The 14,944-nt window shown below is 44.0% G+C and overlaps 1 protein-coding gene across 1 annotated transcript; it reads right to left on the bottom strand.

Annotated features, from left to right (window-relative positions):
- Positions 1-60: 60 nt before the first annotated feature.
- On the bottom strand, positions 61-12,818 carry flt3 (fms related receptor tyrosine kinase 3). Its single transcript, XM_064941357.1, has 23 exons — positions 12,681-12,818; positions 12,150-12,244; positions 11,020-11,168; positions 10,305-10,429; positions 10,025-10,151; positions 9,735-9,877; positions 9,478-9,614; positions 9,207-9,345; positions 8,794-8,971; positions 8,502-8,599; positions 8,304-8,412; positions 6,616-6,845; positions 6,352-6,449; positions 6,144-6,276; positions 5,915-6,019; positions 5,655-5,765; positions 5,258-5,473; positions 5,002-5,120; positions 4,737-4,859; positions 4,504-4,615; positions 2,274-2,373; positions 2,050-2,155; positions 61-1,919 (listed from the first exon to the last, which is right to left on the bottom strand). The coding sequence occupies exons 1-23, from the start codon at positions 12,712-12,714 to the stop codon at positions 1,701-1,703; spliced, it is 3,006 nt and encodes a 1,001-aa protein (XP_064797429.1). The 5' UTR covers positions 12,715-12,818; the 3' UTR covers positions 61-1,700.
- Between the last annotated feature and the right edge of the window lie 2,126 nt (positions 12,819-14,944).

Raw genomic sequence — 14,944 nt, forward strand, 5'->3', positions numbered from 1 at the left:
TATAAGAATAATTTCGAGAACTCAAATGGACAAACATAAAGAAAGGAACTTCACACAGAAAAACACTGACAGAATAATCCAGCAGTCTTCTGAACCTGACTCTCATTTAATAATGACTGAAATAACTCTTATCCAAAAGCAGGAAAAACACGACTTGCGTTGGTTTCACACAGTAAATTCAATATAATGTGTGCAATATGTTCACAAGAAGAGGTTGTCTCAGCCCAACACTTGGTATTAAAATGTATTAAATGCTACATTCTTTACTATGTTTCAATGTTAAATAATTATTTATCAATTTCTACAGTGTTGGAGCAAAAGTTTGAATTGACATATTCATTGTTAAACATATTTGGATAAAGCAAGTATTCAATTCAGTGCATTTCAAATCCACAGCAATATACAAATATAGACTGCCAGTGCCACAATATAATATGTGAGATCTTAAACTGAGTACGTTCAGTGTTGGGTAGATTACTTTCTAAATGTAATCCGTTAGTTACCTCTCCAAAATTGTAATCAGTAGCGTAACGTTTGGATTACCCAAACTAATGAACGTAATCTGATTGCATTCTGTTACTTTTAGATTACTTTCCCCTTAAGAGGCATTAGAAAAATACAAAAATGTATGTTACCAATTGAATAACATCTATTGCAGGACAAATCAATGTTAAAGTTTACATAGCTGGCCATACATGGATTTAAAATTTTACTTTATGTGTTGGTTATCTAAAATTCTTCAAACCCATCGCTTTCTACTACATATAATAATATGATTAAATTATATATTTAGATTAATATATAGAATTTATAAAATGGATGCAGCAACTACAGATTGCCCCTTTAAGTCTATCAAAAGTGTGTGAGTTTGAGCATGTGTCCATTAGGTCTATGGATGTATATTTTTATCAGCATGAATTAGATTGAGTAATAAAACCCCTACTTTTATTCCATAGGCTGGGATCCGCACTATGCAGTTGTTGCAAGAGCGCATTTTTCACTGGCTGTCCACTGGTTTCAAAAACAATGATTGATAGGCAGCTTAAACTTCTTGAATTCAACCATTATTGGGTTTAAATACACATTTAGATTTGTGAACAGCCATCCACAACAACCACAATCCGTAAAGCAGAAATTGCTAAATGAGAGAGCAGCAGGGTGACTCACATCAATACACTATGTAGATATCAATAAGAAGTGACATCCGTATCGCCGTAGACGACACCACTGCTGTCATCCTGACCTCCAAGCGTTTATTCAAGTTGGATCATCTTTGGATGCCGACAGCAATCATTCCATTGGAAGCCATATCTTGGACTGTAGCCTACAAAAGCCTGTTCCTGCTCTTTTCCCATGATCCATCAAACACATTTTGTGTGTCATCATAGTGGTCTCTGACTTGTGGTCAGACTCGCTCAGGTGAGCTCAGGTGAAACAAACATAAACTTGCGCCTTTTTTCAATGCTGATTTGAATGTCATTGAGAAAACATCCTTTCTGAATTTAAAAGTAATCCTCGAAGTAATCATCTAGTTTTTCAAAACTATATGTAATCCGATAACAATATTTTTGCTGTTACGGATAGCAGTTTCAGTTTTTTTGTAATCCCTTACATGTAATCCATTACTCCCCAACCCTGAGTATATTGTATGGAATAGAATAAGTAGAAGGATAGATTGGCCCCTGCACTCACTGATATGGTTACAGAGGTGTATCATCATCAGCCTCCATGGCAACCATGTTAGAGGGTGTTGTTTTTGTTGTTGGGGCCTCTCCAGTGGAATGGGTCTTGCAGTGTTGGTTCTGTGACTGTGTCAAAAGAACCTCCTTTTCGTTGGCCAAGGCAGAGAGGTCAGAATTCACTGGTGCATTCTGGTATAAGGAGTCATTGGAGCTCTTGTCCAGGATGTTACAGTAGAGCTAAGACAGAAAAGGGGCATAGTAAGAAATGACAAGCAATCCTGATTCTGATGGAATGCTGTGTGCTATTTATCCAGTTGTAAACTTTCATACGTCTACATTGAGGCTTATTGTGTTGTTTGAATCTCACCTTCTCCTCAATGTCGGCCAGTTGGTCGCCCATGAATGCCACCAGCTTGGCAAAGTGAGGGCGGCCCCGAGGCTCCAGTGCCCAGCACTTGCACATCATCTTATACCTGTGGGAGAGAGGGAGGGAAAGGGGGATGAAACCTCCTTTACAGTTCATATATTTGATTGTAATTTTAAATGTGTATGATGTATAGATGTAGGTGCAGAGCGGTTGTGGATACTTACACAGATTCACTGGCATAGTATGGCTGCTCCATCTTAAAACCTCTCTCTATCATCACATAGAAGTTGTTGTCCACCTTTATCCCCGGGTAGGGGGTCAAACCTTAAAGGGAGAGGGAGAGGGGGAGGTAGAGGAAAATAGGGAGGGAGAGGGAGATAGAGGGAGAGAGAAAGGGGTAGGGAGAGAGAGGGAGAGGGAGAGAGAGGGAGGGAGGAAGGGGTAGGGAGAGAGAGGGAGGGAGGAAGGGGTAGGGAGGGAGAGGGAGAGAGAGGGAGAGAGAAAGGGGTAGGGAGAGAGACGGAGAGGGAGAGAGAGGGAGGGAGGAAGGGGTAGGGAGAGAGAGGGAGAGGGAGAGAGGGAAGAGAGAGGGAGAGAGAAAGGGGTAGAGAGAGAGGGAGAGGGAGAGGAGGAGAGAGAGAAAGGGGTAGGGAGAGAGAGGGAGAGAGGGAGGGAGGGGTAGGGAGAGAGAGGGAGAGAGAGATAGAGGGAGAGAGAAAGGGGTAGAGAGAGAGAGGGAGATAGAGGGAGAGAGAAAGGGGTAGGGAGAGAGAGGGAGGGGTAGGGAGAGAGAGGGAGAGAGAGATAGAGGGAGAGAGAAAGGGGTAGAGAGAGAGGGAGAGGGAGAGATAGAGGAAGGGGTAGGGAGAGAGAGGGAGCGAGAGGGAGAGAGAGGGAGAGAGAAAGGGGTAGGGAGAGAGACGGAGAGGGAGAGAGAGGGAGGAAGGGGTAGGGAGAGAAAGGGGTAGAGAGAGAGAGGGAGAGAGAAAGGGGTAGGGAGAGAGACGGAGAGGGAGAGAGAGGGAGGAAGAGGTAGGGAGAGAGAGGGAGAGGGAGAGAGAGGGAGAGGGAGAGAAAGGGGTAGGGAGAGAGAAAGGGGTAGGGAGAGAGAGGGAGTGGGAGAGATAGAGGGAGAGAGAAAGGGGTAGGGAGAGAGGGAGAGAGAGGGAGGGAGGAAGGGGTAGGGAGAGAGGGAGAGAGAGGGAGAGAGAAAGGGGTAGGGAGAGAGAGGAAGGGAGGAAGGAGTAGGGAGAGAGAGGGAGAGGAGGGAGGAGGAAGGGGTAGGGAGAGAGAGAGAGAGGGGGGAGAGAGAGGGAGAGAGAGGGAGAGAGAAGGAGGAGAGAGGAGAGGGAGAGGGGGAGAGAGAGGGAGATAGAGGGAGGGAGAGAGAGAGGGAGAGGGAGAGAGAGGGAGAGAGAGGGAGAGAGAGGGAGAGAGGAGAGAGGGAGAGGGAGGGAGAGGGAGAGAGGGGAGAGGGAGAGAGAGAGAGAGAGGGAGAGAGACAGAGGGAGAGGGAGAGGGAGAGGGAGAGGGAGAGGGAGGGGAGAGAGAGGGAGAGGGGGAGAGGGAGAGGGAGAGGGAGAGGGAGAGGGAGAGGGAAAGGGAGGGAGAGAGAGAGGGAGAGAGAGAGAGGGGAGGGAGAGGGAGAGAGAGGGAGGGAGAGAGAGAGAGAGAGAGGGAGGGAGGGAGGGAGGGAGGGAGGGAGGGAGGGAGGGAGGGAGGGAGGGAGGGATGAGAGCAAATCACATATAATAAAGATGCAGGGAATACATCTTTAATAAGTGTTTTTTTATTTTTTATTTTACCGTTATTTTACCAGGTAGGTTGACTGAGAACACATTCTCATTTACAGCAATGACCTGGGGAATAGTTACAGGGGAGAGGAGGGGGATGAATGAGCCAATTGTAAGGGGATGTTTAGGTGGCTATGATAGTTTGAGGGCCAGATTGGGAATTGTACCGTGTACAGCATGTATGCTTTTTAAAGCCCCCTCCCATCCTAAACATACCCCTGGCAGCCCCCCCCCCATCCTAAACATACCCCTGGCAGCCCCCAGCCCCCCTTCCTAAACATATCCCTGGCAGCCCCCCCCCCCCATCCTAAACATACACCTGGCCCCCCCCCATCCTAAACATACCCCTGGCAGCCCCCAGCCCCCCTTCCTAAACATATCCATGGCAGCCCCCCCCCCATCCTAAACATACCCCTGGCAGCCCCCCCCCCCCCTAAACATACCCCTGGCAGCCCCCCCCCCCCCCATCCTAAACATACCCCTGGCAGCCCCCCAGCCCCCCTTCCTAAACATATCCCTGGCAGCCCCCCATCCTAAACATACCCCTGGCAGCCCCACCTCATCCCCAAACTCGGTCAACACACAATATAAAGGACAAAAACGAAATAAAATAATGACAATACATTTTTACAAAAAAGAGTAGGTATGTTTATGTAGCTACCCAGAGAGAAGACCTCCCACAGCAGGATACCATAGGCCCAGACGTCGCTCTGCATGGTGTACATCCCCTGGAAGATACTCTCTGGAGCCATCCACTTCACTGGCAGACGCACCTGCGACACAAGACATCAGACACACACACTTACACCGCATGCCTAGAACAGAGCTGTTGTCACTGACAACAGAGCATCTGTAGAATACAGACAAACACTCCCTTCTGTGTATAGTACCTACATTTCCTCTCACTACGTAGTTGGAGTCGTTGTGGATGTCCCGGGCCAGTCCGAAGTCTCCGATCTTTACTAGTCCACCCTGAGACACCAACACGTTCCTGGCCGCAAGGTCCCGGTGGATACACTGGACACAGAAACACACACCCAGATAGAGAGAGTGTGTAGAGAGTCATGATGTAGGGAATAGGGAGTATCACATGAATGAGGGGACATGGTGAAGTGAATATGGTGCAGTGTGTAGTGTGCAGGGTTGTCAATCCACGTACGTGCTTAGAGGACAGGAAGTCCATGCCTTTGGCCACCTGGTAGGAAAAGCTGAGCAGGTCGGCATATGTCAGTGCCTCCTCCTCCTCCTCTTCCTGCAGCTTCTCATAGATCCCTGGACCTGTGGATCAGCATGGATCAGCTGGGGTCAACAGGATCTACTGGCAAACAGTGAATAGATCCTACCGACGTATTTAACTGTGCTGCTTTAACATTAGCACCTATTTCTTCATGTGTCTGTGTCTACACAACCCTGACCATCAGAGGTGTCCATGGGAGAGGAGGTGAGGCTGAGGAGGGCGATGCTCTCTTGCCCTCCAGTGGAGCTCCTCTTGGGCAGGTTGTGGTAAAGTCTGCTGAAGCGGTCCCTGGTGAAGGCCTCGGTCAGAGACTTGTGGTACAGCTCTCTGTTGTTCTTCAGGTAGTTCAGCAGGTCCCCATTATGGCAGTACTGGAAGATCAGGTAAGTTGGCCCTGTGAAAGTCACACAGTCACAGAGTCACACACAGGCGCTTAGAGACAGTCCTAAATACACATGTACTCGTTTCAGTACAATATCTAAAGACATGTTCTTGGCAATTACATGTTGTAGTTATTCCTGCGTTATTTCTGCTAAATGCTGGTTTCTGAGCCTGTCTGTGATTGGCTGTCGTACCTGAGCCAGTGCACGCCCCCAGCAGGTTGACGATGTTAGCATGCCGTCCGATGTGAGTCAACATCTTCAGCTCTGACATCAGAGCCTCTTTCTCCACTGTCTCATGCTTCTCTGCATGGGCAAACATCAAGACTCAACAACGACCTGAGTGACTTAACTGGTGCAGGGTATGTTAAATAGTATGAAAAACAAAGTGTGTCTTCAGCAAACACCAACACTTAGCCAGCAGTGTAAAACATCACACAGGTAAAACCCTGTACCTTTCAGCATCTTGACAGCCACCTGCAGGGAGACTCCCGGCTTGCTGATGCCGTAGGCTGTAGCCTGAAGCACCATGCCAAAGGCCCCAGAGCCCAGCTCCTTCCCTGGGGAGAAAGACCACAACAACACAGGGTTGATGGGAATACTATTGGTGAGGCTGGAGACTAGAGATTCCCAAGTAGATGGGTCAGGCTAAGTCATTCCACTGGTACATCTCCCCAGTCTTACCCAGCTCCAGGTTCTCTCTGGGGAACTCCCATTTCTGCTCGTACTGGAAGTCTTTGAAGTTGATGTAGATGTAGTCGTTGTCACTAGACCCCGTCATCTGAATCACCTGCAGCTGGCTCTGGTACTGGGGTTTCTACCCACAACATATCAGGAGGGTGTGAGAATGTTTGAGTGTGATGAGCAAGTCTGTCTGCGTGTGTGTGTGTACCTTTTTCCTGAGGAAGTAGAGCAGCGCCACGCTGACCAGCATCAAAGCCAGGAACAGAACCAGACTGGACACCTTCAGGAGTTGAGAGGAGTTGGAGGCTGATGGAACACACACATCAACAGATATAACCAATGTCTGACAACAGCCATGACAACACTGTGACCAATTCTGTTCCACACTGGAGCTATGATGACAACTATTATAAAAATACTTAAAGCTGTAGATGATTTTCTGATGACTTATTTTTCCTGACTGACCACTTACGTCGTTTGACGGTCCGCTGCTGCTGAAAGACCATTGCTGCATTGAACAGTGGCTCGCTGCAGTGTGCCTGTGAGTGGACAGAGTTTGCCATGCAGCACTTGACAAAGTGGTTCCCCACCTCGACCCTGTCCAGAGAGCTGAGGACCTTCTTATGGCAGAACTGGTCTGAGTCACAGAGCTCTGGGGGAGGGGCAGGGATCTCCTTCCAGGCTGCAGACTCTGACTGACAGCTAGGGGAAGGGGGGGGGGGGCAGGTTAACACACACAGAAAAACACATAGGGTAGGTTACCCAGACACAGATTAAGTCTATTCCTGGACTAAACAGCACGATCAATGGAGAATTTCCATTGAAAAGGATCTTAGTTTGTGTCAGGGAAACCTCCCCATAGAGTTGCTTCAGGTGTTAACTAGGCATGGGCAATGGCATTGACAATCCATATCAGTTGCATTTTTTAAAACCAATTTCAATATATCGTTTCTAATGAATAACATTGCACTGGCTTTGTGCAGTTCAGACAACTTTTTGCTGATTTCCCATTGGGCAATGGGAACCTTGTTGATGGCCTATCAGCAGGCATTTAAGTAGGCCTATGCTCGATTGCGAGTCTGTAAGAGTGTTGCAGCAAAATCCTGTATTTTTCTTTTACATAATAGTGTAAGTTAACAAAAGGAAGTGTGGCCACCCAAAAGAAACCTGGCGAAGGGCTGTGGAGAAAGAGATGAAGGACAGTGGCCTATCATGGAAAACCATCCCCAAAAAGGCAGAAGACCAGCAGCAGTGGTGCCCTCTTGTGGAAGGAAGCCTTATGTTCCAAATATGAATGAAGAGGACTAAGTTAGTAAATACCCAGCTAGCACATTTGGTTTCTTAGAAGTTGTGGGAAAGTATGTTCCGAGAACATTTTACTATGGATCCCTGAAAGTTTTCCTGGAAGGTTTAATTAACGTTCTGAGAACGGAAATTATTGGTGATATAGAAGATAATTAATTAACGTTTCCGAGAACATGTTTCAATAAGACTTTTAATAACACTGCTAGCTTAAACTTCAAGCAAAGATAGGACACATGGAAATGAATTTGCTTAGGAATTAATAATGCAAACATTTATTTTTAAGAACGTTGTTTCTTAATGTTCTCTGAACGTTCTGAGAACATTACTTTAAATAGAACCATGAAATTGACACCTAACAAAAATATGGTTCTCAGAACGAATCCTGGATTCTCAGATCTTTGTAGGAAGATTGTATGGAAAATAATCATAGGACAACCACACTCTCACCAAGTTCTGAGAAACATATGGTTCTCAGAACATTAGGTGCTATCTGGGTAGGTTAACAGGAGCAATAACCAATATCAAGATTTTTTAAAATCTTTATTTAACTAGGCAGGTCAGTTAAGAACAAATTCTTCATTTTCAATGACGGCCTAGGAACAGTGGGTTAACTGCCTTGTTCAGGGGCAGAACAACAGATGTTGGAAAAGTAAATGAAAGGTTGCAAGTTTGAATCACCGAGCTGTCAGCTCTAACAACTAGGCTTCCCTGCCGCCGCATATGCATTGCTCATATCGATATCAAATGATACAAATAGCATATTGAATTGTTGATATTGGTGCACACCACTAGTGTTAAGATATATAGCTGAATCCTAACATCCTAACAGAAACTCTGGCCTAAATCTAGAGATACCTGTCATTGGACAGAGAGCAGAACCTCCAGGTGAGGTTGAAGGGGAGGGGGCTGTTGGTCTTACAGGTGATGTAGTCTTCTTCCTGGAAGAGAGTGGGGGTGGGCGTACCTGAGAGACAGAGGAGGACAGGTGTCTTACTGAGGAGTCATGCACACAATCACAAGTCGTATCTGACTGGGCAGTTGGCTGTCACTCACTTGCCACACACAGAGAGAGGGTCTTTGTGAGGTTCAGCACCCCAGCCTCCAGATTTAACTGGTACTCTCCTGGCTCAGGGTTACATAGCTCCAGAGTCCTGGGGGGGGGGGACCATATGGAACCTTATGAACCAGACTTAACCTCGTCAAATCTTGTAGATACAGTAGACCTTTAGTAAAGCGTTATAAAACTGCAACAGAAACACAGACTCAAATAGAACATGGATATGGCAGTATGTCCTGGATTAAATGAAGTCTCAGGAAGCCCACACAGGCCACCAGCCTTACTTACCTGTTCTTCCACAGTCGTGTGGGTTCAGGGCACTGGGTCTGTACACCACCCGGGCCCAGCCAATGGCAGCGTAGAAGAGGGTATGAGGAGACCAGGGCCCGCAGACAGAACCCTGGCATCTCCTGGGCTGAGATGGTACTGCTCTCATTCAGCTGGTCGATGGAAATGAAGCCCTTCTCTGAGGACACACAACACCGGAAATCACATGGAAATCACTTGGAAATCATCATAAAGGGGGGAAAAGCAGGTAGGGGGTGGTGGTACGGATAGAATCAGGACAGATGACAAGAAAGTGTCTGATAGATGAGTAAAGACCAAGTAAAGATAGACATTTTTAAAAAGTCAAGGGAATGTTTGACTGAATAGAAAAGGTCAAAAGAGAACGATTCAGTGTTGTTGCCTGTTGTACTGACCCAGGACCCGGATGTGGGTGGACTTCATCTTGTTGTTGTTGCTCCGGCAGATGTAGATGCCACTGTGGTTCACTCTCACCGACTCAAAGAACAGGTAGGTCATACCTATTCCTCTATAGGATAGTTGATATACAGACACCTGGAGGAAAAGACGGTATACTGCATTACCTCAAATACAGTGAGCAAGTCTTGGAGAGGAAAGTCAAATGGGTCAGATCATATGCTTTCAACAATGTAAGTAAAAGGTTAATGAATGAGTGATAACGCTTACATGTTCCTGATTCTCCGTCAGCCACTGGGTGGTGCTGTTCTCTCTCTCTCTACAGCGGAGCAGCAGGGGCTGACCCGGGCTCAGAGTGATCTCTGGAGCTTCATTATCATCATCCACACTACGACTGCTGTCCAAGTCTGAGACACACACAAGAAGCCAACAGATCACACATCAGTCACTATTCAACTGACCCGAGTGCCTTTGATTCCATTAAGTGTTTTGGGGCATTACGTTTACACTTTTACATTAATACTAACCATAGTCATAGAGCTGAGAACACTCTTCTCCTTTGGGGTTAATAGCACAGCACATAACTGTTGTCTTGTAGTATGGTTTACTTCCCTCTGTGTTGTTGGACCTCTCGGAGTCCTTAGATGTCTCATTCCCATGACTACCTTGTCTGTGGGACAGGAGGAGAAATTAAAGTATGTAGCTATCCTTGGAGAGGTCCTACATATGAAACTCAAGTCAAAACTCAAGTCAAAACTCAAGTCAAAACCCCTGAAGACACTCTTTAAGATTCTATATTATGTTCACCAAAGTTTACCCAGTCTTGTCAAGGTTATTGAACCATTTGATTTCTGGCTTGGGATTTCCCTCTGAAGAACACTGGAAGTTAGGTAAAAAGCCTCTTCTCCCAGGGATGTATTTCAGATGTGGCTTTGACGGACGTCCTGAAGGTAACCAATGGGAGAATGAACTACAGCTAGGAATTTCAATGTTGTTTAGAATCATGATGATGGTATTGACGTTATATGACTTTAATGTGGTGCAGATCAGAATCTGATATCACATGAGTGGTTTAGAAAAGCAGGTCTGTCACTCACTCAGAGGAGGTCCAACCAGTAGAGAGAGTGTCAGGGAGGAGATGATGCCACAATTCACACAGCCGAAGGAGTACTCTCCAGAATCGCTCACAGACGTCTGTGGTATGGTCATAGAATAGCCCCCTCTGTTGGCAGGACAAAGAATTACAGATGAATTCAGCAAGGATGCAAAAGTACACAGAACCCCGCAATAATGATACAATGGCCTTGAGGCGTCTGGTAACACAACAAAGACAAACACACCCACACCAAGGTGCTGTAAAAACTAAAAATGAATTATTGTCTCGTTGTCTCAGCGAAGGCTAGAAATAGCTAATAAGAACCTCGATAGTGCTGCTGCAAGTTTTATATATGTTTTTTGTGTGTTTATTTTTTTTTTTACATTTGTGAGTACATGTAGGTATGTAGGATGTGTGTGTGTATGAGTGTGAATGTATGTATGTATACGTATGTGTATGTGTGTGTATATATGGATATGTGTATGTACAGTATATATATATACACACACAAAAAAATCTTTTATTATTTTTCTTAATCTTTTATTTTAATTGTATTTTTTTTAAACGTATTATTATTATATATTTTAACTTCTTTTTTCTTCTTTTTTTAAGCCTGTCACATCTGTGAATGTGGAATGTGTTTTGTTGGTTGATTGAAAAACAAGAAAACTTAATAAAACTTTAAGTTGAAAAAAAAAACCCACACCCAAACCTACCTTATTGGGTCAGGTCCACGGCTCCAGCTGCAGACAGGGTCTCCTGGGAGGTTCTGCATGATGATATGGAGGCTCTGCCCAGCAGGGACCTCTAGTCTGGTAGGACCAGAACCATTCAGATGGGCTTCCGACAGAGTACACCACACCCCCTGGAACAACATGTCACCATGTCAGGGAGAGAGAGTAAGTGAGGATGATCAGCTGTAAAACGAGATGGCTTTTGAAGTGAATATAGATCCGTTTTCAGAATATTCATAAAGCTGTTTGAACACAAATGTCAGACATTCATCAAACTTTGTTTTACATTTGGAAAGTACAAGAAGCCTGGCGAGAATGTAAATTGTACATTTCTTGACATTTTATTAAAATAGCAGTTCTGCTTTTGTTCTCTGAGTCAAGGTCACATTTATAGGACTGCATCTATAAGCATGTGTTTTGACACCTTTTTAGACAGTGTATGACAGGAACACATAGGCTAGTAGGTGTGGTGCACAGGAGGATGTTGGCAGCTGAATTGGGGAGAACGGGCTTGTGGTAATGATTGGAGCGAATGGTATCAAATCCATTAAACACATGGTTTCCAGGTTCCATTCCATTGTCTCTGTTCCAGCCATTATTATGAGCTGTTCTCCCCTCAGCAGCCTCCTGTGCTGTGGTGCTATGTCACCACCACTAACTGTGAGTTTCTGCCCTCTTCTTTGATGCATTGTTATTCCATTTACCTTGTTGAAGTCAGAGCAGAAATACATCTGCTTTCAGACTTCTGTTAGGGCTGTAGAATTTCACTTTTATTATCCTTCAAAATATATGACCAGAGCAATCCTGTATCCTTCTGCAATGCAATGTGAAGTGACATTCGGCCACACAGCCCACCATTAGAAAAATCTCAACGATAAATGCACATGAGCTGACAAACCGGATGTATTGTTTGTGAGGATAATCTCAAAATTGGACTCAGCCACAGACCACCAAATTTTCACTCTAATAAGTAATGAAACATTAACCGAAGCGGGGGACAGGCCACAGGTATTTTCAAAATCCGATTGATCATTTCGGTTTACAGTAAGTGACCGGTCAGGTTGATCAATTAATCCCACGAATGCACAAATACGGTCAGTTTAGGCACTTACAGTCAGGCTGGTGGTGATACATTGCGCTCGAGGTGCGTCTCGCTGAGGCTGCAACTCGTCTCCGTTACAAAGAGCGCACAGCAACAGGAGCGCCGCTGGAGAAACAGAGAACCAGATCAACGGAAACCAAATTACTTTATAATATCTAATCAAGGCGTATTTTCATCAATTTGTTGCAATGTTTTTCTTTCAGGTGAAGACAAAAAAAGAAATACATTATACACAGCAGATGGATGATATTGAGGAATTTGCGACGATGGGAATGTATAAAATGCAGCATATAGTTTTGTGCAACATTTACATTTTAACAAATAATTAGCTAGAATGAATGTTTTTATTTTGTTTTGAAATGTATTTGGGGAAAAGTTGGACATGTATTGTTACTTTAGGTTTATAGAATAAAACAGTCGTCGAACAAACTTATGAATAAGACAACCATGACGCTATATTTCAATGTGAATAGAGATAATACTATTCCATTGATTATTTGTGCTATAAAACACATTGTTGATGATGATTTTAATAACTCACCGATCTCAACTCTCCTCTTTCCCTTCATTGGCATTGGTTTTCAACGTATGTAGCTTTGTCTCACAATGAGACCGTATCGAGAGCGAAGCCCCAAGAAGTTCTCTTTTAATCGTGACGTTTCATCTGATGTGCAGTTCTTTTTCAGATAGACTGCTCTGTGGCTCTGGGTTCATGACGTTATCATAGTTCATTTTAATGATTGGCCACACAAATGAGGATGGTTGGCTATTAAAACCTGGTCATGAACTAGTCTATAGTTTATAGGCCTAAATGCGATTACAACCTAACAATTTTATGGAAATCTTTCTAATAACCTAACAGGCTACAATGTCATTAAATAGTAACTTTCTTGACAAAAAAACGTTTAATCGAAAACCATATGTTTTAGGCTTAGTTATAGGGAAACATGTCAATATGGCCTTCATTTTGACAATTCGTTGCAAAAGCGATATTTTGGTATTTTAGCAATACATCTGGCTCCTTTTGTCCCTAACGGTTCGACTCTAACATTGGAAACGTGATGTAGAATACCTCTGCATCATCTCAACTAAGCCTAAAACATCTGGTTTTCGATTAAACATTTTGTTCTATCGTTCAGCCTACAGTAGCAGCCAATATGTGGTGTTCAATGTAGGCCAACATTCCATGAGACTTTTGTCATTCAGACAAGGAGGTGACTGAATATATTGTTGTGTTGTTTGATCCACTTCACAAAATAAAATGCATAATTATTCCCATACCATTATTACAGAGAATCTGACAAACTGTGCTAACCTCTGCCTTTGGCTACTTAGCTTATTCAAGCCTGTCTGAAAAAACAACAACCCTTTCAGAATAAAAAAAAGCTCTTTAACTGACTCGCTCTTCAAAGATGTCTAGACATGTACACAAATTTTGTGCTCTTGGAGGAAGCAGTCACCCCATTGCTGACTACAAATGATCTATAACTGGGCTAATAACTCACTAACTAGCAAAGGATGGCAGAACGGGATGGTCCATGGTGAGATTCTTCTGTCTTATGTAACCATACAAAACATAACATATCATATTAACTTGAGTGTCCCAGATTCACGCTTACCATGCTCCCTCTGATAATAACACTATTATTGTAGGCGGCCAACGCTTGACTTGGGCAAGTAAATACTTTCTCTATAAAGTTATTATACTGAACAAAAATATAAATGCAAAATGCAACAATTCCAACGATTTTACTGAGTCACAGTTAATATAAGGAAATCAGTCAATAGGAATAAATAAATGTTGCCTTAATCTATGTATTTCAGACAGCTAATCAACCAGATTATTTGCATTGCCCCCCTACACTGCTGCTACTCTATAATCATCTATGCATAGTCACTCTACCTACATGTACATATTACCTCAACACAAGTGCCCCCGCACATTGACTCTGTACCGCCTGAATATAGCCCCGCTATTGTTATTTTACTGCTGCTCTTGAATTATTTGTTATTCTTCTCTTTTACTTTTTGGGGGGAATTTTCTTAAAACTGTATTGTTGGTTAAGGGCTTGTAAGTAAGCATTTCACTGTAAGAACTACACCTGTTGTATTCGGCACATGTGACAAATAACATTTGATTTGATAGCGGCACAGCCTTGGGTAGACCCATTTGGGAGTCAGGCCCACCCACTTGGAAGCCAGTGGCAGGGAAAACATGTCAATTCTCTGGTGGACCTCAAAGCTTGAGACATCTGTATCTTTGTGTTGTGAGACAAAACTACACATTTTAGAGTGGCCTTTTATTGTGCACCTGTGCAATGATCATGCTGTTTAAGCAGTTTATTGATATGCCACACCTTCCAAGTGGGTGGATTATCGTGGCAGAGTAAAAACGCTCACTAACAGGAATGTAAACACATTTGTGAACACGTTTTTTGACATACGCTTTTGGTGCATATGGAACATTTCTTGGATATTTTATTTAAGCGTATGAAACATGGGGCCAACACTTTACATGTTGCGTTTATGTTTTTGTTCAGTATACTTTCATAGTTGCCAACGTAATACAAATCACGAGTAATCCAATTGATAAAAAGTCAAGGGGATACTGTGCTGCTACAATATTACAGACCAAGTGAAATGTTACGCTTACTACATTGTGACATCTGTGGTTTGCTACATCACAGAGGTGTAATATCAAACGGCACGTGCACTCATCTCAAACACGACTGCAAAGCCTATAACCACATGACTGGGTTTGGATGACGACTTTCTGTATTGGAAATCGTTGGTTTTGTTCACAGA

Source organism: Oncorhynchus masou, chromosome 28 (assembly GCF_036934945.1).
Source record: "Oncorhynchus masou masou isolate Uvic2021 chromosome 28, UVic_Omas_1.1, whole genome shotgun sequence".
NCBI classification, from domain to species: Eukaryota; Metazoa; Chordata; class Actinopteri; order Salmoniformes; family Salmonidae; genus Oncorhynchus; species Oncorhynchus masou.